Genomic DNA, 24,241 nt, shown 5'->3' on the forward strand with positions numbered 1-24,241 from the left:
GTTGGGTTAAAGATACAAAAATAAAATAAATTATTGTTGTTAGTTTTTTTTTTTTTTTTTTTTTTTTTTTTTGTGGAAGGGGGGTGGGTAAGGGCATTCTGCTGATGTTTTAATGTGGTGACATTGTGTGTGGTACACTGGCCGTAAATAGAGAGGTGAACTCCGGTTAGAAGACTTGGCAGTCACGTGATTATCCAATGAGATCATATTCTGGTGTGGGCTGCTGCTTATGTTCACCTTCATTCCGTCTGACATTATCTCCTTGCCGCTCCACTGCTGCGGCCCCCAGTCTCCTTGGTTCACGTCTTTCTCTCGTGCTGGCAACTTCACTCACTCCATTACTTGCTTCTTGTCTAGGTTGATGTATATAGATATATATATATATATATATATGTATAATATATATATATATATATATATATATATATATATATATATATATATATATATATATATATATATATATATATATATATATATATATATATATATATATATATATATATATATATATATATATATATATAATCTGTGTGCAGTATGTGTATGTGTGCATACGGGCTGAAAGTGTAGACATTAATTTAATTAGTAGCACATGTTAGCCGAAGTCAGCGAATAATTGTTGTTCTGTGTTTTAGTCGCACATCTACAACAGCTGGAGGTTCTCATTAGCCGAAATAAGTTTTGTACAGATAACAATACTGTATCACTGTGTGCATGAGTCGCCTGGTCGGTGGCTGATTAGTTCATGGTTTATTGCTAGAGATCTATTGTTTTAGGGTGTTGTGGTGTTGATTTGGTGAAAGTTCAAAGCTATATATCGATTTTGATAACAGGAATTATTTTTAGTGCGTTTTTATTTTACAATTCGTTTAGTTTCGTGGTTATTTTTAAATACTGTGTTCAACTGATCCTCCTCCCCCCCCCCCCCTCCCACCCTCTGACCCTTGTTGCCTGTTGGGGGTCAAGGCATTCGGCCTGTGGGTGAAGACTTTTCTTTTTAGCTTAACGATTTTCTTTTTATTTAATTGAGCAAAAAAGTGTACAGGTAATTAGTACACATAAAAAGCTTTCACCCCCTCCTTTCCCCCTGCGGAGTAGCATACCGGGCGAAAATCTAAATTTGTATTGCTTTCACTTAACATTTTTTTTTTTGCCCAAATATTTACTTCTTTTTAAAAATACATTTTTATAGTAAGTTTTCTATTTCAACGTTTTATGGGTGGGTAGTCAATGAAATATTTTGTCGTTTTAAAGTGACGATCTGGAAAAAAACCGTGAAGCAGGTTACGATCAACTCCTGAACCGGTTGCGAGATGTTTGAACCCCAGCTGTGTCTCATGTGGCTATTGTGATCTAATCTGTACATTTTAAACATTAGATGTTTAGCTGCAAATTTTGGACCTTATATCAGTTTTTAGACTTGTATTGATATCTAGTATTTATCTACGCTCTAAACTCTAAACGTTAGTCATACACGTTCTTATACACGTGCATTGCAAACTACGCTATAAACATGTAGATATTGGACCTTGGTCATATTCTTTCTTATACTTGCTTTGCGAACTATGTTATAGACGTTGTTAAACGCTTGTGTTTCGACCTAAGCCGCTAACTTGGAACTTCCTTGCAAACATTTTTAGACTCTTTGTTTTGCTATCTAAACAGCGATCACTTGGTTTATAAATACTGGGATTGAAACCTTGCAAATCTACCTGACCTGTCCATGTATGTTAACTTGAACAGCTCTGAGAACAGTTTGTATTTGTTTCTTAAATGGAATCGTTTTTCTCTTTTTTATTTTCCCAACAAACAAAAAAATAAAAGGATATCTTTCAATTTTTTTGGGTCAATAAAAGGATATCTTTCAATTTTTTTGGGTCATATAATCGTCAGAATGTTCAAATTTCATCAATATTTTTTTTTATTCCCACTTCCGGCTTTCAAAGAATCTTTTCATGTCTGCTGGCGCCGTCTCGCGTCTGCTCATTTCATAGGGGATGCTGAAACGTTGATAAGTCATTACTCATAAAATATGATTGGCGTGTTGGATGTGTTTTCTTTGGGTAATCTCCCCTGCTTGTACACACTGTTTTACGCTGTGTCGAGTGATGACGTTTTTTTTTCTTCTTGCTTCTTGTGTACTAATAGGCGTACTCGAGACTCTGCAAAGGCTACAGGTGATTGTTAGGGTTCATTTTATTACACTTGGGACTGTTAGGGTTCACTTTATTATACTCGGGACTGGTAGGGTTCATTTTAATACACTTGGGACTGTTAGGGTTCACATAATACACTTGGGACTGTTAGGGTTCATTTTATTACACTTGGGACTGTTAGGGTTCACTTTAATACACTTGGGACTGTTAGGGTTCACTTTAATACACTTGGGACTGTTAGGGTTCACTTTAATGCACTTGGGACTGTTAGGGTTCACTTTAATACACTTGGGACTGTTAGGGTTCACTTTAATGCACTTGGGACTGTTAGGGTTCACTTTAATACACTTGGAACTGTTAGGGTTCACTTTAATGCACTTGGGACTGTTAGGGTGTAGACTGTAAGAGACTGATGGGGTAATTTTAGCTGTATAGGACTGATAGAATTTAGTGTCAACTGTAGGTGACAAGGTTTAGTACATGCTATTTGACTGTTCGGGTTTAGTGTATGTCGCAGGATACAGTTAGGGTTCAGTGTTAGTTGCAGGTTACAGGGTTTAGTACAGGCATGTGACTGTTAGGGTTTAGTGTATGTCGCAGGATACAATTAGGGCTCAGTATTAGTTGCAGGTGACAGGAATTATAGCATAGGCTTCAAATGGATGATAGAGTTCAGAATAAGCCATGTGATGAAATTGTATTGTGAAAATTGGGCGTTGCCCTACTTAACTGGAAAACGAAATTCTCAATCTGGCCCTTTAAAATAGCAGGATTTGATGTCGCTGTCATGTCCTCTGCCTAGATATTTTAATTTTAAAAGTTGGCCACAAGGCCTGTCCTGCACATGCGGTGAGACACACCAAATGACCCATCCTTTTGTCCTAAAATTGTATTGATGTAATGGCAGCTATCTCTGGCACCGTGGCGATAGCGGGTGGGGTGAGACTCTCCAGGTGACACGGGACAATGGGACCACTTGATCTGACCCGCCGCTTGGGCCTGACCCCGGTGGTGGCAACAAATAGCTGCAACATTCCACGGCTCGCCCGCCCCTAAATGATGGGCCTCCCATGTAACATTATAGTGCTGGCTGTTATTTTAGAAGTTCTTTTTTTTTTAGTTTTCATTTTTATTATACAATTCATGCTGCGGTGTATTGCATTTACTTTACACCCATATATATACACACACACACACATACATACATACATACATACATACATACATACATACATACATACATACATACATACATACATACATACATACATACATACATACATACATACATACATACATACATACATACATACATACATACATACATACATACATACATACACATTTATACACATACATACACACATACATACACATATATACACCTACATACACACACATACATACACACACATATATACACACACATACGTACATAATACAAACACATACCAATGATTGTCCTAAATATATGTAGTACAACTAAGCCGCTGGTGAATGAAGACGTCTAACTCCAGCCCAAGAGTTTAAAAGCTTGTATATGAAGTTTAAATAAGACAGGACGGAGGAATCCATTATTAACGATGTCTGCTATTTTTCTGTCATGTTGTAGAAAACCTTGTAATAGGTAACGACATTATACCGTTGATTTGAATCCCCTCTGGGGAGCGTGGTGGGAGGAGGGGGGATCCCGCTAGGAGGGGTGGGGGTATAAATGGATACCTTACGGATGCCGTTTGTTATGTTGGCCGACACGAACAAGCTATAATTGGAAGTCTTGGAATGTTTATTAATTATTCTCCAGCTTTTACTTCTCTCCCAGTTAAGACAATTTATTGGCCAGCTCGGGGTGGGGGGAGGGGGGGGGGGGTAATAGAGAGGATGTGAGAGGGAGGGGCGGTGATGGCTGAAGTGGTAAACAACTTATTGGGTTTGTTCTTCGAATTTCTTGGGGTATTTCTGTTCGATTGTTTTAGCATCTGCGTGTTGTTTTATTTAAGCTAAACATTCGCGTGTATACCTGTTGCTTTTTGTATTGTTTTAATACCTGTGTGAATGTTTGTTTCCTTTTTTTTTTTTTTTGCTTGTATGTCTGATACTTTGTTAAAATATCTGCGTGTATGTTTGTTTATCTGTTTAGTTGTTTTAGTATCGGCATCTATGCGTATAATGTGTATGTTTCTCTGTTTAGTTATTTTAGTATCGGCATGTATGCGTGTTATGTGTATGTTTGTCTGTTTAGTTTAGTATCAGCATGTATGTGTGTATGTTTGTCTAGTTTAGTATCAGCATGTATGCGTGTGTGTTTGTCTGATTAGTTGTTTTTGTATCAGCATGCATGCGTGTATGTTTGTCTGTTTGCTTGTTTTAGTATCGGCATGCATGCGTGTATGTTTGTCTGTTTGGTTGACTGTTGTTTGTTAACCACTTCCTTGTAAAGACTGTGCTTATGCTGTCTCACATCTTGTCAAGTGTTCTTAAGTAAGACATTGGGTGTAGAAGTATCTTACATAAGAATCCGGTAGGGGGTAATAGGGAGGCAGAAATGGTCACTCCCCAATAGTTTTAAACTTTTCTACTTTCTATACTTATTTTAGTTAGTGTAAATTAAAACATGATCAGGTCAAATTATTTAAATTGCTCTTGATGTTACGAGACCAAGTTTAGCATTAAACAGCTCTTAGCTACCCAGTTAAGTAGGAAAACTTGATAAATTTTTGTTATGTTATTAATCTGCCGCAGTATGATATACCTAATTGTGATGTTAGGACACTGAACTTAGACACATAGACTATAGATCGCCCATGGCCCATAATAGGAAATGTTGAAGTTGTTGACTAGAACACAATACAGCCAGACAAAGATGTGTCCCCTCTAGCATCCCGTTGATGTCTATGTTTGATAGGAAATGTTGAAGTTGTTGACTAGAACACAATACAAAGATGTGTCCCCCTAGCATCCCGTTGATGTCTATGTTTGATAGGAAATGTCCCCAAACGCCGTACACCAGTGGCGTGGGGCTTGAGTGCCCCCTTCACCTTTCAAGGGTCCATCTTGCAGTCACGAACACTGCTCTTTGTTCTTCATCCATCTCGTCCCTGCTAATAGCTTTTATTCTAATGTTGTCACAGGACTAATTGAGAAAAATAAAATTGATAAGACCGTTATTGGAGTGTATAAGTACACAAACGCTGGTATTTGCTGTTTGGATGCCTGGTATCAATGGCCGCAATGAATGGTCTAGTACCTACATTGTTAAGAAATCTACAATACCTGAAGTTGTTGATAAACTCTTTGAAATAAATGTCTTACGCGATGCTTGAGCGTGCATGATGTCGTTGTCTTTAAGTTTGTGGTTGGTATGTTTGCTCATTAACGTGTTTGAGTGCTATTTGAAGGGCTCAATATTTCAATATATGTTTGACTATTTTATTATTTAATCTTTGTTTGCCTTGGTTGTACTCTTTAGAACGTGTTTGAGTGCTGTTTGAAGGGCTCAATATTTCAAAATGTGTGACAATTTTATTAAATAATCTTTGTTTGCCTTGATTGTACTCTTTAGAAGGTGTTTGACTTGTGTATTCTTCAATACTTGAGTGGTTTATAATAAATTTTCGAATGATGTATTTTTTTCATTAATTATTCCTTTGAAGTGCTGTATTCTTCAATAATAGTCTACTGTATTCCGTATGTCCTGTGTAAGTGACCAACGTGAGTTGACGTTAGGATTGATAGAGTATTGACCGTACCAAACCCCACGCCGGGCCGTAGATTCACCAACCTACCACACGGCTCAGATGTATGTTGTCAGTGGATGTGACACTGATTTATATGGAGTGACCGCCAGCCGCTCGCGGATATAAGTCATGTGACCTCACCGGACAATGGCCAACAATAGGACATTGTCTCCGTGCTGGTCTTTGGCATGTTTAGGCTCGGCTAATTACGTCTAGGGCTTGATTGTTTCCCCTGGTAGTTGAACCGAGGGACAACTCGTCAATCATAATCGGCAATCAATGGCTAGTCGGCCAGTCAATGACTAGCTAATTAACTTGTATCTCACTGATGGAGAAGGGGGGCGTGTAGTGATGGTGTTATGCTGGACCACGGGACCCTGCCCTTGTTGAAGTAGTCAGTTAACTCGGCTTTGACAAAGTTTGACTATCAAATGTATTAAGTTGGTTTTTTTTTTTTTGGTTTTTTTTTTGGGGGGGGGGGGGAGGGGTCTAGTAATATTATATTATAGCTTAACTATCATATTAACATCAAATTATTATTTTAATCTTGCAGTCACAATTTGTGGAAATAATGTAGTTGATGCAGGTTGTAAAGTACTGTTCTAGTAAATGGTCTCAGATGTAAAGTACTGTTCTAGTAAGTGGTCTCAGATGTAAAGTACTGTTCTAGTAAATGGTCTCAGATGTAAAGTACTGTTCTAGTAAGTGGTCTCAGATGTAAAGTACTGTTCTAGTAAATGGTCTCAGATGTAAAGTACTGTTCTAGTAAATGGTCTCAGATGTAAAGTACTGTTCTAGTAAGTGGTCTCAGATGTAAAGTACTGTTCTAGTAAATGGTCTCAGATGTAAAGTACTGTTCTAGTAAATGGTCTCAGATGTAAAGTACTGTTGTAGTAAATGGTCTCAGATGTAAAGTACTGTTCTAGTAAATGGTCTCAGATGTAAAGTACTGTTGTAGTAAATGGTCTCAGATGTAAAGTACTGTTCTAGTAAATGGTCTCAGATGTAAAGTACTGTTGTAGTAAATGGTCTCAGATGTAAAGTACTGTTCTAGTAAATGATCTCAGATGTAAAGTACTGTTCTAGTAAATGGTCTCAGATGTAAAGTACTGTTCTAGTAAATGGTCTCAGATGTAAAGTACTGTTCTAGTAAATGGTCTCAGATGTAATGTTCTAGTAAATGGTCTCAGATGTAAATATACTGTTCTAGTAAATGGTCTCAGATGTAAAGTACTGTTCTAGTAAATGGTCTCAGATGTAAAGTACTGTTCTAGTAAAAGGTCTCAGCTCACATGTAAAGTACTGTTCTAGTAAATGGCCTCAGATGTAAAGTACTGTGTGGCACTGACATTTGTCTATGCGAGACGCCATATCTATAAGCCTGAAGCCTATATGATGAATGGCCCTGTCTATTATCACTTAACTCTTTCTCCAGCAAGAAAATGAATGTCCCCCACATGTCGGCGGCGACACGGCTGAAGGTATACATCGATCTTTGCCGTGCCCAACATTTTTTTTTTATAGTCTTCCATGAACGCATATTTATTTTTCTCTTCCAATTTACCTGCCGACAATACAATTAACTGGCTGGGGGTCAGGGGTTAACAATTTAGTCCAGCCACTAAGAGATGTTCAAATGTCATTTCTATTTCCGGGAAACTACGTCTTAGTAATCTGGTGGTGGTTGTTTTATGAGGTGAAGTGAACGACTTAGTAACCTAATAGGGCCGGTACAACCTAATAGGCCCCGTACCCTACTCTAGTGGAGATACTGCCTATCATCAACTTGTTGGTGGATCTGTCGCGGCAGTGTTCTCTACCAGCCTATACACTGGTGGCTGTGTGCTGTGGTATTCAGTGAGAACGTTTGGATTTCTATCAGTCTATCGATGAGGCCGTCGAACAGGTGTTTGCATATTAAACATAAAGCTGATCCCGGCCGACCTGTGTCAGCACTGAGGTGAGTTTCGCTCCACGTTCTCTGCCTACAGGTGTTTGCTGTTTCTGTACCTCGCCGGCTTTTTACTTGGTGTTCTCATACTGATGTATCGATGGTAAAAGTGGGATTTGTTGTCGAATTTAAAGCCCATTTTTAATGTCTTGACTGTTTTTGTTTTTTTTTTGTTTTTTTTTTTTGGTGAAAGAAAGTTGTCAGATTGTGATCTGATGAGGCAAAATGTTTGCATGTGTCGTTTAGTCATATGGAACTATTTATACCGCTCACCGATACATCAGTCCCAAATCCACCCCCATCCCCATTGTATAGCTAATAGATAAGAACAATGTGTATTTTTTTGTAGTTTAATTGCGTGCCCAGCTGTTGAAGACGTGCTGGTCACCAGTCAGGTTAAAGATGACCTAAAAGGTCAGCCGGATCCGGCTAGTATGTGTGGTATTCCGTGTTCAGCCCGTGCCGAGATTGCCGTAAAGGCTAAGCCGTGCCCCGATGAAGCAATCAGCCGGCACACAATGAAGGTTAAGGTATTATGGAGCGCAAACACGGGCCTGTCTCGGGGGCGACAATTGAAACTTCTTGTAAGCCAACAGTTCGAATGGGGCGGCCCGGTCGTGGGCTGACCTTTTATCTGTATCAAACCATTTCTCCTGGACCCACCTCCCTTGTTTCACTGTTTGTTTAACAAATGACGGATCACTCCTCTATTCACGTTCCAGTCTATATCCATTGTTTTACCTTATTTAACAACCCCAAAATAATGCTGTATGTGTTAATACATGTATCTATTTTTTAAAACTTAAATGACTGCAATATATGCAAATGGTAGAAAAATATTTTTTATACAAAAGTGTATGCAAGCTTACAAAGACAATACACGTTTATATTCTATGCAACACCCACCTATTTCATTCTTTATCTGGAAACACCTTGTAAAGCTGCTACTCCCCCGCCCCCAACCTCTGTTACTTAACGTGTAACACAATTGCAACATCCCGTAGTTTCCCCCACTGTCCCCCCGCGTGAGGCCGATCAAGTTCTAGATCTAGACCCGCTTAGTCTGAAGCCAAGCCTGACTGGAGGTGGGGGGAGGTGGGTGCTGGGGGGGGGGGGGTGTAAGCCAGGCCGGCCCGTTTGACCGTGTGTACTGGTAGACATCTCGCCGAGCAGAACCCCGGCGCCAGTTACTGTCTTTATCAGCCGGGGTCGTTAGCGTTTTGATAGGCTGCAGGGCTCGGGTGATGACGGCGCAGCATCAATAATTATACTCACACCCCTACCCTCCTTGCTCACACGTTTGATTTCGGCTAAATTATTTAACGCCCCCCTCCCCCATCTCTCTCCCATATGTACCCCTCTCTCTCCCATATGTACCCCTTTCCCTCCCCCATGTGCCCCCTCCCCCATGTGCCCCCTTTCCCTCCCCCATGTGCCCCCTCTCCCTCCCACATGTGCCCCCCTATCCCTCCCATCTGTGCCCCCTCTCTGCTTGTCTCTATTCCCATCTTAAGAGTTGAACATGCATCAATCCTCTCTTACATACGCGGGCACGGCTATTTACTATCACCCTGTACATAGTATCCCAATCTGTAGCGCTTAATCCACCAGGTTTAACATAGCTGTTCCTGTTAATTTTAGCCCATGTTTTAAACTTAATCCAGGTTTTACAACACATCACGTCTTGTTTTTAAACACCCACCCTATTGAACATACCCCACGTGTTTCTAAAAATATAAACCCATCAATTACAACCAACTCGAACGTCTCTCAATTTATCGTGTGACCTATGACCTATGTTGTTTAACATAACCCATACGGTGCGTCAACTGGTTTACACACGATCATTAGTTCCAGTCGTAGGGTGCGTCTAGTGCTACACACATACGCTTTACACCAGTAGATTCTAGACGATTCCATGTTGTCCACCTGAGTGGTCAGTGAAGCCATGCCCCATATTGTCACTGACCTCTGTTGGGTTTGTTCTGTTGTCACAAGATGGTCTAGAAGTCTAGAACAAAAAAAACACGGAGGGCTAGACTCCAGTAAAGGGGTAAAAAGTTCCCAATAAACCAGCCCGTCTATCTGTAGAGTTTATCTTATTATTTGTGGCTCAAAAACTTGATTCTTGACGTTTGAAACTCTTTCAAGCCTCGACTATCTTTGTATCACGAGTGATAAGTGCTTATCACAGTCCGATTCATATTCCCCATCTTTCCCCTGTAACAAGGCATGGATTGTCCTCCCCTGTGTTGATTCTTTCAATCACAACTATACATGTTGATAAAACCCGGCCTGTATTGATAAACACGGGGACCAGGACTGCGTTATATTTTCTTTAAGATTAGCCCGTTTGATTACCGCTCGGCAACTTGACTTGGGTTCATACACAAACTGCTCCCCCCACCTACCCCCCTCGCTTTAGCCTAGCTGTAATCCTAATTTACCAATGATGGGGAGGGATGGAAATATTTTTTTCTTCATTACCTCATATAACGTGAGTTTGATACTAGCCAGTTAGGGATGTCACGTGATGTAGGGGTGGGGTGTTACACGGTATTATCCCCACCCGGCGTGTTTAGGTTTGTGTTACCCCCCCCCCCTCCCCCCTCACGATAACCTCCGAGATGAATTTTTTTTTTATTGGCCCGCCGTCGCCTGGATTGGCCGGAGGAATGTATTTTTTTTTCTAATAGCGCTGAGTAATTGCTGCATTCGTCTCGGACTGCTCACCCAGTGCCTTTCTTCTTACTCGGGTCTGTCTCACGTGCAGGGGGAGGAGATGGGGGATCAATGCGACGCTTCATGCCGGCCCGGCTCTAGGGGCTGGGCATTCAACCACCAAGTTGTGCCGGTTTGTAGACAAATAAACATTGTGCCGTGTGTAGGTCTCACTCCGCCGGCTAATTGATAAACCAGTCTCTACACACCAGCGGGGTAGTTTGTTGTTCTCTGTGAGTATCTGCCGTGCTCACGTTGATGGTGTAGATGTGTGTGCGCCCCTGTGGTATTGATTAGTGACATTTGCTTACATTTCTCACCCACACCGCCTAGGACTATCTGTGTTTGAATAACGAGATAACAAGACGCGAGTTGTGGTTCTTTTTTTTTTTTCTTGTTCAAGTTTCAAGTGGGTTATGATGGTGCTCTCCGGCCTGTAGTAGGCCCTACGGTCATGTTTACCCTGGGTCTCTCGCGATGCTCTTGGGAGCCGCGTCTTGGGATGCCTGGCATTGTTGATCAGTTAGTGGATACATTCATTCCATTGTTGGCATTGGTATTCATGTCACTGGACCTAAATGTCATTGGATCATCGATGTATGACATGTACTAGGCCCGTATGACAGGTATGCCTGGTGATATATGACTTGTTACGAATGTCGTTGGTATGGTAGGACTATTTCAAATGTCTGAAGTGTATTGATTTTATCCTAATGATTCGTAATGTGTCCGACCTATATATATATATATATATATATATATATATATATATATATATATATATATATATATATATATATATATATATATATATATATATAGTGCGAATGTATAAATACAGGCTTATATATGTATAGGCTTATATTATATTATATATATATATATATATATATATATATATATATATATATATATATATATATATATATATGTGTGTGTGTGTGTGTGTGTGTGTGTGTGTGTGTGTGCATATGCATATGCAATATGTGTAGCCTATAAATAGTCTATATTATATAACAGACATATATATTATATATATATAGAGACTTATATGTATATATATATAGGCCTATATTAATGCATCTGTTATGCGCATTTATGGGTGGTAGCTTCAATACAAAGACAGGCTCATCCTTCGTGACTTTGAACTGTATAAAAATCAACCTACATACGTACATTAGATGTACATACATATCTTGCGTCTAATTAGTTGAGTGGAAATATCTGACTAAACAGATGCCCATCCTGCGTCAATTCGTGTCTTTGTTTTATTTAGAAACCTGATACATCAGCAATTTTTTAGCCTCTCCCCCCCTTCCAACAAGTGGGGCACTCGAACAGATGTAATTAAGCTGAACAAGTGATTGAGCCAAACAATCGTTTGATTTGTTCGGCTGGTGTTGTAATAATTTCCTCGGTAAATCACGCGTTAAAGCTGCACCAGGATGGGCTGACACGGCACTTGAGACTCAAATGATTCAATGCGACTTTTGTTGGTGAGCAGTTTCCTGTGTGTGCTCTAACCCGATAGCATCTTTGGGCTGGAGAGTCGTACCCTCTCGTCATTAATCTGACCACTTGGCCCCCAGCTTTTTGCCGTCGACTCCCCGTCTAAAGCACACTAGGCTCGGCGTATAGGGTGGATGTTTTGGATTGTCTTGTGCTTGTGCTGTGTGGTGTTGATGTGATGTTGATGTGGTATTGGTGTGATGATGATGTGGTGATGATGTGGTATTGGTGTGGTATTGGTGTGGTGATGATGTGGTGTTGATGGACTTGTTGTTCTGTCTGCAGAGGTCACTATCAAGCAGCTGAAGGAGAAACTCCGGGAACATGAAGAGAGAGTGGAGGCTACAGCACAGGTCAGTTAGGTTGATTTTTCTCTCCCTCATCTTCCTTCTCTCGCCATCTCTCTTAGCCCATCGTTTCTCTCCTCCTACCACTCCCTCCCTTGCTCTCCCTCTCCCTTCCTTCTCCCTTGCTCTCTGTCCCTCGCTCTCTCTTCGTTCTTTGTCAGACCCCCTCTCATCTCTCACCCTCTCTCTATCACTCTTTTTTTCTGTCACTTTCACACTCCTTATTTTTCTCTCAAACCCGCTCGTGCCAGCACTCTCTATCTTATTCTCTCTCACTATCTGTCTCTCTCACCCTCTTTCTTGTCCTTTCTCTGGTCTGTGAACGGTCAGTTGGTGCATGAAGTCAACTTGCTAGCGGGTTGGGTTCGTCTGTTGATTGTGTGGAACCAGGGTTTGCGTGTTAGGATGTTGGATTGATGTGGAGAGTGAGTAAAGTTACGGTTGTTGACAAACTGTACGTGGGGTGTTGTCCAATTTAGGTTTGTTTATTGTATGCTTGTGCTTGGGAATTGGTCTACATCGTTCAAGTTAAGTACTGGTTAGTGGGGCTTAGTCGGATATAAGTTAACATGTGGGTCTGTTGGTAGTTGACGTATAGAGTTTGGTCAGTCAAGTGGTTTAATGGGGTTTGGTTGACAAGTGGGGTTCAGTCAGTCTGTCAAGTGTTACCATGGGGTTTGGTTGGCAAGTGGGGTTCAGTCAGTCAAGTGTTAACATGGGGTTTGGGTGACAAGTGGGGTTCAGTCAGTCAAATGTTAACATGGGGTTTGGTTGGCAATATGGTTCAGTCAGCAAATCTGTTGTTATTATGGGATTTGGTTGGCGAGTGGGTTTCAATCAGTCAAGTGTTACCATGGGGATCTGGTCTGTTAGCGAATTGGGCTCAGTCACCATTTATCTAAAGCTTGCTAGTTGCACTTGCAGTTCTCGGGTTTAATTTTTGCCCCACTATAAAGTAGCCAAATTTACCACCTTGATTGGAACTGGTATACATGTCGCATTGAACTGAAAACCGGATACCTCACTCACATATTGAGACCCACTGCTTTGTTATTGTTTTAGTAGTAGTTTTAAGTACAAATATTTACAGGACTTTGGACGCTAGTTTAGCGTGTTGAAAGCTCTGCTAAGTTGAAGTACTGTCAACTTTAAGCTGTTACTTCACGGCCCTGGCCGCTTAATGAAATCCATCTATGACCTTTTTTAATGTTCAAATTTGATTAGACCGGTTTAACAAAGCCTCTAATTACTAACCTCGTTATTCGACCGGCTAAATGAAGCCGTGGTTCAGCCCCATGTCGAGAAAAAAGGTTAACAGGAAGCGTGGTATTATCGCCCCACGATCGCCCATATAGTGAATGATCCGCCCCCATGACCTAGCCCGGCTCCGTGGATGCTGCGCTCTTACAAATAGATGGCTTCAATACACCGTTTGAAAGGTTAGGGCCTGGGTGTGTGGGGGAGGGAAATGAGGGTCGGGGTGATTTTGGATAATTATTTTTTTTTTCATTTCGTGTTCATCGCTTCTAAATTTAAGTTGGGTATTAAAGGTCATTTTTATTTTATTGTCATGGCCAGATGACCCGAAGTCTGCGCATGACCGTGTGATTGGTGGTGTTTATTTTATTTTCACGCGCCACCCGCTGACCCCTCCCTTGTCACGTGATTTTCCTAATTGACCTTTGCCGATGCCGGCAAAATGGTGCTATGATTTCCCACATCCGGTGTGTAATGCTGGAGTGGTAATAACTTGCTTTCGTTTATGTATTTGGTATTGATACTGTGGGGTGGACGGGGGGGGGGGGGGGGGGCTGAATGTCATGTTATAAATAGATTACAGCCGGATTATTAGGATCTGAGAAGCATTAAATGGCCGCCTGTTGACGCCTGGTTTTAAAATCTAGGAGGGGGGTTAGGGGGTGGGGGGTTTGTGTACAAGAAGTGTTTTATCTCGTGAGCTGTGGATTGAGAGAGTTATCTGGGCGGCTATCTGGCCCGGGATCCATCATCTAGTGCCGGCAACTCTTACTCCACGCTGACTCGGCTGTGGTGGCAGTAGACAGTTCTGCTGCACGGAGTCGGTACACTTTTCTGCTGCTCGGAGTCAGTAATGGTTGGAGTCAGTAGATGTGCCTGCTGGTCGGAGTCAGTAGACATTTTTGTTGATTCGAGTCAGTATTGGTTGGAGTCAGTAGATGTGTATGCTGGTCGCAGTTACGGTCGGAGTCAGTAGACGTGTCTGCTGGTCGGAGTCTTTAATGGTTGGAGTCAGTAGACGTGTCTGCTGATTGGAGTCAGTAATGGTTCGAGTCAGTAATGGTTCGAGTCAGTAGACGTGCCTGCTGGTCGGAGTCACGGTCGGAGTCAGTAGACGTGTCTGCTGGTCGGAGTCTTTAATGGTTGGAGTCAGTAGACGTGTCTGCTGATTGGAGTCAGTAGACATTTCTGTGGGCCGGAGTGAGTAGTGGTCGGAGTCAGTGAACATGTCTGTTAGTCGGAGTCAGTAATTGATCTGCTGATTTGAGTCGGTCTTTGACTTTGTGCTGCCCCTATGCTGTCTGTTTGCTGGTTCTACTGTCACCTCTTGTTATGTATACATTGAATGGCACCTTCTTACATTCCTAGAGTGACTCATTGGATCCCCCCCCCCCCCCATCATCTTACGTTACAGGGTAATGTACACCTCGGTGTGGCTCAGATGGTAGACGGGTGGGGTTTCTAGGTCGTGGATTAGCATTCTTCTTGTCATAGAAATAGTAACGAATCCATTACGCACTTTAATGCCGCCGCCCCCTAGTTTTTTCACTCGGCAACCTATATCGTCTACTAATCTAAATCCCAAATCGCGCCCTAGCAACCAACCACTTATTTCGCCTACTCCTCTTAAACCGAAAAAATTCGCCCGATGAACCCACCACCTATTTCGCCTACTCCTCTTAAACCTAAAATTGGCCCCACCAACCAACCAACCACCTATTTCGCCTACTCATCTAAAACCGAAAAATTCGCCCCACCGATTTCTTGTGCATGCGATCAACCAGAGGAGAATATTTAACGTAGGGGCAGGGTAGGGCTGTCCAGTATTTACTCTGAACGGATGTTTTAGTCGTGAACGTAGATGAGTTGATCCAACCCCCCCCCCCCCCTACCTCCCTCCCCCTCCCTGCCGGTTGCGCGAGGAGAGCCTAGCGAAACCGCGGTCAACACAGCCCCGCTAGTCAAGTGGCAGGCGGAAGCATGGCCGATCAGGAGTGGTACAGTTTCCACCTCTGCTATCGAGAACTGCAGGAAAACGGTTATTATTGTCATCAAGTGCCACTTGCCTATCTCCCCACCAAACCAGTGGCGGCTGCTCAATGGGGGTCCTCCCTACACGTTTGATGGCTGGTGTGTGTGTGGAGGGGAGGGGTTGATGCTGTAACAGTTGAACTGTGTTGGTTCAAGTCATTATGGGCAGACGCGCCTCTATTGTGGTCGTGGCGGTTATGCGCATAATGGAGGGAGATAATAACGAGTTTCCTGTGTGGTCAAAAAATTGACTACGACGCTGAACTGATTTGTGACCTACTTTTATCTGCTACTATATTTAACTTTTGTCATATAGGATGCCCTGTCCTTAGAATAATACGAAGATATACGTCTATAAAAGAATTATATTTTAAAACATCTGCGTTGGTTGTTAAAATAGTGTTGCCACATAGCATGTTGTGGTTAAATAATTTCGCAATCAACTCAAGGCTGCACAAAGTACATGACATAAGCCTGTTTAAGTTAGAGCGGTGAGCGATTGCCCTGAACACAACCAGACCTGATTTGTTGGGCTTGACCAACGACTGTTATGCAAAGCTTTTAGCGAGGGCCCGAGTGTTTGTCTTTGCTATCTCAGCCCGGCTGTGTCGGCCCGGGGCCGGGATCAGTCAGACGTAGCCTACCCCGGAGCCACGTTCACGGCCCAACAAAACGGGCTTTGTGCCGGGGTACAATGGCGCGTGAAGGTCCCGATGAAAGAAGACGTTGCTTGATCAATCACTCGCCATCTTATTGCATTCAACGCCAAACGAGGCTCCTGATCTTCAGTCCTGTCGTGGCTGTTCACTTATCACATTCCCGCATCACGTGACTCTCGGCTTACCGGAAATTCCCGCTTCACTTCTTTCTCTACGTGATCGGGATTTCAAATATCTTTTGATTCAATATTTCTCTCGCTCTGCTAGAAACGTAACAAGACCTTTTTTTTTTTTTTACATAAGAAGGAAAAACTCCACTATACAATAGTTGTCGATGGCGTCGCATAGGTTTGGGGTTTTGTTTATATATATTTTTAAAATTCTGTCTAGTTAATTCTACATGAAAATATGGTTCACATGAACCTGTACTGCACTATGGTAAGATTGAACCATGTAATAACTGGCCGGTCACCTTTCTAATTATTGGTTTGTGAACAGTCAGGGAGTAGGGTAAAACGAGCAGTTAAATAGTGTCTCAGATTTAAGATAAGTTATTGTATTATGTTGTTTATGATAGCTGATCTACACCACTACACGCGTACTAAGTAGTGTAAATAGTACGGTCTGAACAATAGATGGTGAAGTCTGAACAATAGACTAGTGAAGTCTGAACAATAAGCTGAGCTAGGCGGCCCCGCGCGCCGCGTCATCTGGGTGTATTGGTGAAAGGGGGAGGGGCTGTAGCGTGCAGGCCCCTCCCGCTGCTCTGATCGCCCGGTTCGAACCGCGTCTTGCAGTTATCTAAGTCCAGGTGATCGCCAGCAGTCTCGCGCCGCAGCCACCACCACCACCACCGACCGACCCCACTGGTTTGAACGTCGGCTGATTTGTGATCCCCCGAGTGCGCGCGCTAGTGGAGCGAGTCGGGCCGATCAGATGGAATCCCTGCGCGGAACACCTGTTGCTTGTGTGCGGTGCTGGATGCTGGCGATTGATTCTCTCGTGTGAACTGTGCTGTGAGGATTCAGATTTTCTGCCTGTGCTGTGGATTCTGGTGGTGTTTCAGTTTTCGGGAAGCTGGGATGGCTTTAGTGTAGTGGTGTGCTGGTGTACAGGGAGATAAACATTGAGGAGAGACTGTGACGCTATGCCGAGGAAGAAATATCGCTACAATAACAGGATGACTAGGGGTAAGATTTAAGCCGTGTTGTGTTCATTTTAAAACAGGGCTGTTAACTTGAGGCAGGCAGTGTGGTTGTGTGTGGTGGGGGTGGTGTGTGGCATCAGTGTGTTAAGTGTGGCGGGATGAGGTCACTGGTCAGTTTAGTGGTTGGGTTGGGTGGTGTGTCCGTTTCATGGTGTTAAGTGTGGTGGGGTGTCGGACTAAGGTCAGTTAACTGGTTGGGTTGGGTGGTGTGTCAGTTTCATGGTGTTAAGTGTGGTGGTGTGTCGGAATAAGGTCACCACTGGTCAGTTTGGTGGTTGGGTTGAGTGGTGTGTCAGTTTCATAGGGTTAAGTGTGGTGGTGTGTTGGACTAAGGTCACTGGTCAGTTTAGTGGTTGGGTTGGGTGGTGTGTCAGTTTCATGGTGTTAAGTGTGGTGGCGTGTCGGACTAAGGTCACTGGTCAGTCAGGTGGTCGGGTTGTATGCTTTAAGTCACGATGCTGTGAGTGTAGAGACTGGTCATGCTTGACTGATCAACCGTCTCTAGCCGTCAAGTTTCAATAATCGTTGCGATGAAATTAAAGACTATTATTACTATTAATTTAAAAAAAACTACAATTTTCGACACAGGTGCAGATCCACCCCTTTATGTTTACATGGATCCTCGCAGTATCGATGTACGTGTATTTGTTTGTTTTTAACATCCGTTTACTTGCTCGAGTCGTAGAAGCTAAAAATAGCGCTGGTCTAGCTAGGGTACTGGCTGGTTCCCACCCCGCCGTGCCCGCCTCTCAAGTTTTAGATCTGTCCGTCCATGCGTGAAGACGTGAATTATCGGGGACAAAAAGAAAAGATGCAAAGTAGAGGACCGTAACTAGACGAGATATTTGAACAGACGTACCCCCCCCCCCCCCCCTCGTCCCCGTCCTACTCCCCACACCCACCCTCCCCACCTCGGCACATCTTCTTTTGTTAAGTCTTGTTTTCGTTGTGTCTGTTCAACATTTGTATTGATAGTGTCTGTTCAACATTTGTATTGATAGTGTCTGTTCAACATTTGTATTGATAGTGTCTGTTCAACATTTGTATTGATAGTGTCTGTTCAACATTTGTACTGATATTGTTTGTTCAACATTTGTACTGATATTGTTTGTTCAACATTTTTACTGATAGTGTTTGTCTGTTCAACATTTGTATTGATATTGTTTGTTCAACATTTTTACTGATAGTGTTTGTCTGTTCAACATTTGTATTGATATTGTTTGTTCAACATTTTTACTGATAGTGTTTGTTCAACATTTGTACTGATATTGTCTGTCTGTTCAACATTTGTACTGATATTGTTTGTCTGTTCAACATTTGTACTGATATTGTTTGTCTGTTCAACATTTGTACTGATATTGTTTGTCTGTTCAACATTTGTATTGATAGTGTTTGTCTGTTCAACATTTGTACTGATATTGTTTGTCTGTTCAACATTTGCACTGATATTGTTTGTCTGTTCAACATTTGTATTGATAGTGATAGTGTCTGTCTGTTCAACATTTGTACTGATATTGTTTGTCTGTTCAACATTTGAACTGATAGTGTTTGTCTGTTCAACATTTGTATTGATAGTGTCTGTCTGTTCAACATTTGTGCTGATATTGTTTGTCAGTTCAACATTTGTATTGATATTGTTTGTTCAACATTTGTACTGATATTGTTTGTCTGTTCAACATTTGTACTGATATTGTTTGTTCAACATTTGTACTGATATTGTTTGTTCAACATTTGTACTGATATTGTTTGTTCAACATTTGTACTGATATTGTCTGTTCAACATTTGTAATGACAGCTAGGCAACATTTGTACTGATATTGTTTCTCTGTTCAACATTTGTACTGATAGTGTTTGTCTGTTCAACATTTGTATTGATAGTGTTTGTCTGTTCAACATTTGTACTGATAGTGTTTGTCTGTTCAACATTTGTATTGATAGTGTTTGTCTGTTCAACATTTGTACTGATATTGTCTGTTCAACATTTGTACTGATATTGTTTGTCTGTTCAACATTTGTACTGATATTGTCTGTTCAACATTTGTATGATATTGTCTGTTCAACATTTGTACTGATATTGTCTGTCCAACATTTTTAATGACAGCTAGGCAACATTTGTACTGAAACAGATTCTGTACGCCTGTATAACCTTCTAGCCTACCATGTCTTCCGCCCTATTTAATTATTGATACATGTGTTTCTGTCACCATCCCTCATCTGGCTTATGTAAATTAAGCTCGGCTCTATTGAACTCCCCCACCCCTTTGTGTGCCCCCCCCCTCATTCACCGGGTTATCTCCACTCCACCGTGACTGTCCTATACACGGCTAAGCTCGGGATCAAATGGAGCCGATCCGATTTCAAATTCTTACAATATCGCATCTTCTCCCCAGCCGTCCTTTTGTTGCTGCACCAACTTGAGATGGTAGGATGGGGGGAGCCCTGGCGCCTGGGGCTTGTCTACATCCTGTTTTAGAAGTAATGAGGCACCATCAATAGGGGGTGGTGCTCAATTTTTTAAAATTTAGAATAGTTGCAGCTTTTTAAAAGAATTAAAGTTATTCGTTATAAAATAATCACTGCCTTTAATAACATGACCTATGAACTAAGTTTCAACTACCCAGAGTATTTAAAGTTATAAAATAATCCCTGCCCTTAATATCATGACCTATGTTTCAACTACCCATTGTATATCAAGTTTTGAACCATTGAATCCATGTATAACTACACATCAACTACACGTGAATCAAATTGTCCCCCATACGCTACAAACCGTCTACTTATTATTTATAGACATACACCCATCAATACGCCCCACCCACCCCCATCAACACGCCTCAGCCACCCCCCTCCCACCCAATGTACCCGTCCTATCTAACCATCAACCAGCCCGATCCACCCTTCATCCCCCCTCCATCCGCCCCGACACATCTGCCAAAATACATTTTCAATGACCCGAACACCAGCATCGATCCGGGGCGCCATCCAAGCGTGACGACGTCTGGTGGGCGGGCGGGGCAGGGGAAAAATCAACCTGAAGACATCGGCCCCAATCCGCGACTTGTTTCTTTTCCACATGATGTCCCCTGAATGGGTTCACCTCTTGCAGGGTACCATCTCGGTTTACACCTCTCCCGGCCTTTGTGCTGGGGACGCCCGCCATGTAACCCGATACAAACTCTTTCAAATGGCTACTTACGCTTCAGCATGCTCCGTTTAAACATGGCTTTCAGGCTTGCTCTTCCTCGGTACCATATTGATGACAGGGAGAGAGAGAGAAACATTTTCAACAAATTGATACACGTTTTAGGGAGATGGATAGGTTGGTTAGAAAGTTGTTTTTTTTTTTTTTTACTTTTTTTTTTTAATTGAAACGTGTCAATGTGAAATGTCTATAGAAACGCGTGCCTTGATCCACCTGCATGTAGTAACGAGCGGGATTCATATCGTTAACCAGCTATCAGAGATATGCTAGACTTCACTGTGTGCGAATTGGTTATCGTAGCGACTTCACTATGGGCGTATTGGTGATCGTTAGGCCTTCACTGTCTGCCTTCACTAATGATTGGCATATTTCAGTTGAAAGACAAAATGTCGTCTTATCAATATAACACTGGCCGAGTTTTCTTAGCCACCGCTTTCATGGTCACACTTCATGTTTCATTCAACCTTGTGTGTCATCTATAACTGTAAATACATTCATCATGATATAACATATTTGGTTGTAAAAAGTATCCACGCTGATATTACACCTTTTACTGTAAACATTATCCACTGTGATGTAACACTTAACTTTAAACACCATTCGCCTAAATAAATACCATTCGCCCTGATTTAACACTTTTAAATTACTACAAGTTCACTTCACAACTGAAAAAAAAAAAAAACTCTAAAATTTACACCATGAATCTGCGCATTCAACAGCCATGCTATCGATTCATCATTTTTTTTTTATTACTTCACCAATCGTTCTATCACCATCTACCTACCACATCTACCAATCGTTCTATCACCATCTACCTACCACATCTACCAATCGTTCTATCACCATCTACCTACCACATCTACCAATCGTTCTATCACCATCTACCTACCACATCTACCAATCGTTCTATCACCATCTACCTACCACATCTACCAATCGTTCTATCACCATCTACCTACCACATCTACCAATACTTCTGACACCAGCCACCCTACCCATCCACCAACAGTTCTGACACCATCCACCAATACTTCTGCCACCACCCACCCTACCCCATCCACCAATGACCATCACGTCTGCACCATTGTACGCCAATCACTGTGCCATTCACAGCAAGACTCACACACCATTTGCACAACACGTCTAAGCCTTGTTGTCCCACGGCCGATAAATCATTAGCCGCCATCGATACTGGCGTAGGAAGGAATCAATACAAGCAACAGATGGTCAATTGCCGATCACTCAACTATACTTACGCTATTGATTCACTTTAATCGTGGTTTCTCTCATTTAGAACATGGATTGGCCAATAGATTTTATTTCACTCGGATCAATACGAAATGTTATGTTTAAAAAGTTTTCGTGGGCAGGCCTAGGCGATTTTTGCCTTGAACATTGTAGGTAACTGGCTCTCCAGTACCACGGCATGACTAGTGTTCGTTGTGTCGTTATCCAGAATTAATCATACCAAGTTGTCATTGTATCGGGGGAGCTAAGAATCCAACATGCTTACATATGATCCAGCTAAAACATTCGACAGTTATCAAATGTATTTAGCACCTACTCGTAAGTAAGTTTTTTTCTAATTGTGGTTTACACGCGGTACTATAGTTTTTTAATAATAAAATAATTAACATTCCAGATTGTGATGCTTAAAGATAATTCCCTAAAAATGTTTTTTTTTACCTACGTAAACATTTAAAGTTCAACTAGATAATTTGCCCGTTGAGGAAATATACAACGGACGCTAGGCTGATAATTTTAACTATTTTATATTTGCATGGATATAGATGTTTTAAAGTTAACTTATTTGCAATGAAATATGCTTCAGTGTATTTCAACAGTGTTTGTATATTATTTAGTGCCGGATGATTTATCAACATAAAATAAAGAAGATACTTTACTAAATACATTTTACATCAAGAGACTAAGTATAATAACAATTTCAAATAATTATTATATGATCAGTCTAGAACTATCAATGAATAAATACTAAAACATAAACATAGATACAATAAAGAAGACAAAAGTATTTTTACGTGCTCATAATGAATATCAATGTATGTGTGAATGCAAGCATTGAATTCACGTAGATCAAGCATGTCTTAGGTCCCTATACCGTGGTTGTATTAAAACCTTCAAACTTCTAGTGCTATGTGCGAATAGAGCTTGTATGTACAGTGGTACAAACTACACTGTCACCCATCTACGTGGCCCTGCTTAATGACTGAATTCGATCTACCAAATTATCCCCCGGACTCTGAATTGATTTGCTCGATGTTTGATCGATATTTCCAATCAGTTGATTTTGTTGCGATGGCGGCTGACAGCCTGATCAATCGGTTACCACGGCGATGAGTGATCTAGCGATAAGATCACTAATTGATCATAGATCAAGGATCGAGTCGTCTGCGTTCATCTACTGGATTATTCACGTTATCGGTGTTTGTCAAATGTCCGGTGTGTTGATATACCAATTTCATACAAATACTGTATCGGCCTAGCTATCTGTTGTTTTCAGGTACCTATGTATAGTGAACAGTTGTATTTACATACTACTCACTGTTTATAAAATATCACTTTACTGTAAACTTTCTACTGATGTTTATTTATCGATTTGCTGTTAACTATTTCAAGAGTAGTTCTACACGTTTACTGTAAACTATTTAAAGAATAGTTCTATCTGTTACAGTTACAGTAAACTATGTATCAACTGAAGTAAGAAAAACATAATTTCTATAAAATTTGCCAACCCTCAACGCTGATCTGTATACTCATTAGTGACGTGAAATACATGATGTTTAAATAAGCTGCTAGCATTGAACATCAGTCTTGAGTAGCCTAGGGCTATGCTGCTATCAAGCCCACCGCCCCATACCATTTTGTTACCTACTCGTTCTACGGTGCTAGACTCGTGTTGGGCTAAATACACAACAACCGTCGTTTTACACTGTGGCAGAATGATCAGCGAGAGGGGAAAATCGTTGCTAGTCTCAGCCGACGTTAATCCTGTTCCACCGGAACGATCGAAGTTTGAAATCGATGGGTGACGATTACCGTGGTGGTATTTAAATAAGTATCGTATCAGCTCTGACTAGGCTAAGTAAGGCGGTCGATGGCGGGGTGGGGGGGGGGGGGGTGGATGTGGTGGGGCGGGTGGTGGCCGGGTACCCGCCATCTTCACACTTGTTGCCTGATACATGGGTACTTGTGTAGAGGTAATCTGTCACATCGGGATCAGCTTGGTGTAGCTGGTGGGGGGGGGGGGGGGGGTATGTAGTGTAGAGCCTGCCAATGGAGGGGGCGATTATTGTGGATTGTGTGGGTGGATTTTTGTGGTTGTTGGCGATTGTGGATTGTTGTGATGGCTTTGATAGGTGGGTGATTGTTCAACAATTTTGGTGATGATTGGTAGTGATGGACTGAAGATGATTGCAAATGAGTATTTGTGGTGGTGATGG

At 41.7% G+C, this 24,241-nt stretch overlaps 1 protein-coding gene across 3 annotated transcripts in view; it reads left to right on the forward strand.

The window, feature by feature from the left end:
- The window catches only part of LOC131956643 (homeobox protein cut-like 1), a 110,183-nt gene that overhangs the window by 63,855 nt on the left and 22,087 nt on the right, over window positions 1-24,241 (forward strand). For 2 of the 3 annotated variants that reach the window (XM_059321173.1, XM_059321174.1), the window contains exon 5: window positions 12,363-12,430. In XM_059321173.1, the coding sequence (XP_059177156.1) occupies window positions 12,363-12,430 (68 nt within the window). Of the gene's footprint in view, window positions 1-12,362; window positions 12,431-17,209; window positions 17,562-24,241 lie in introns of those variants that run through there. The other variant, XM_059321175.1, reaches the window with a different exon arrangement.

The sequence above is a fragment of the Physella acuta genome, unplaced genomic scaffold (genome assembly GCF_028476545.2).
Source record: "Physella acuta isolate Inbredline_101_S28 unplaced genomic scaffold, ASM2847654v3 ptg001166l, whole genome shotgun sequence".
NCBI classification, from domain to species: domain Eukaryota; kingdom Metazoa; phylum Mollusca; class Gastropoda; family Physidae; genus Physella; species Physella acuta.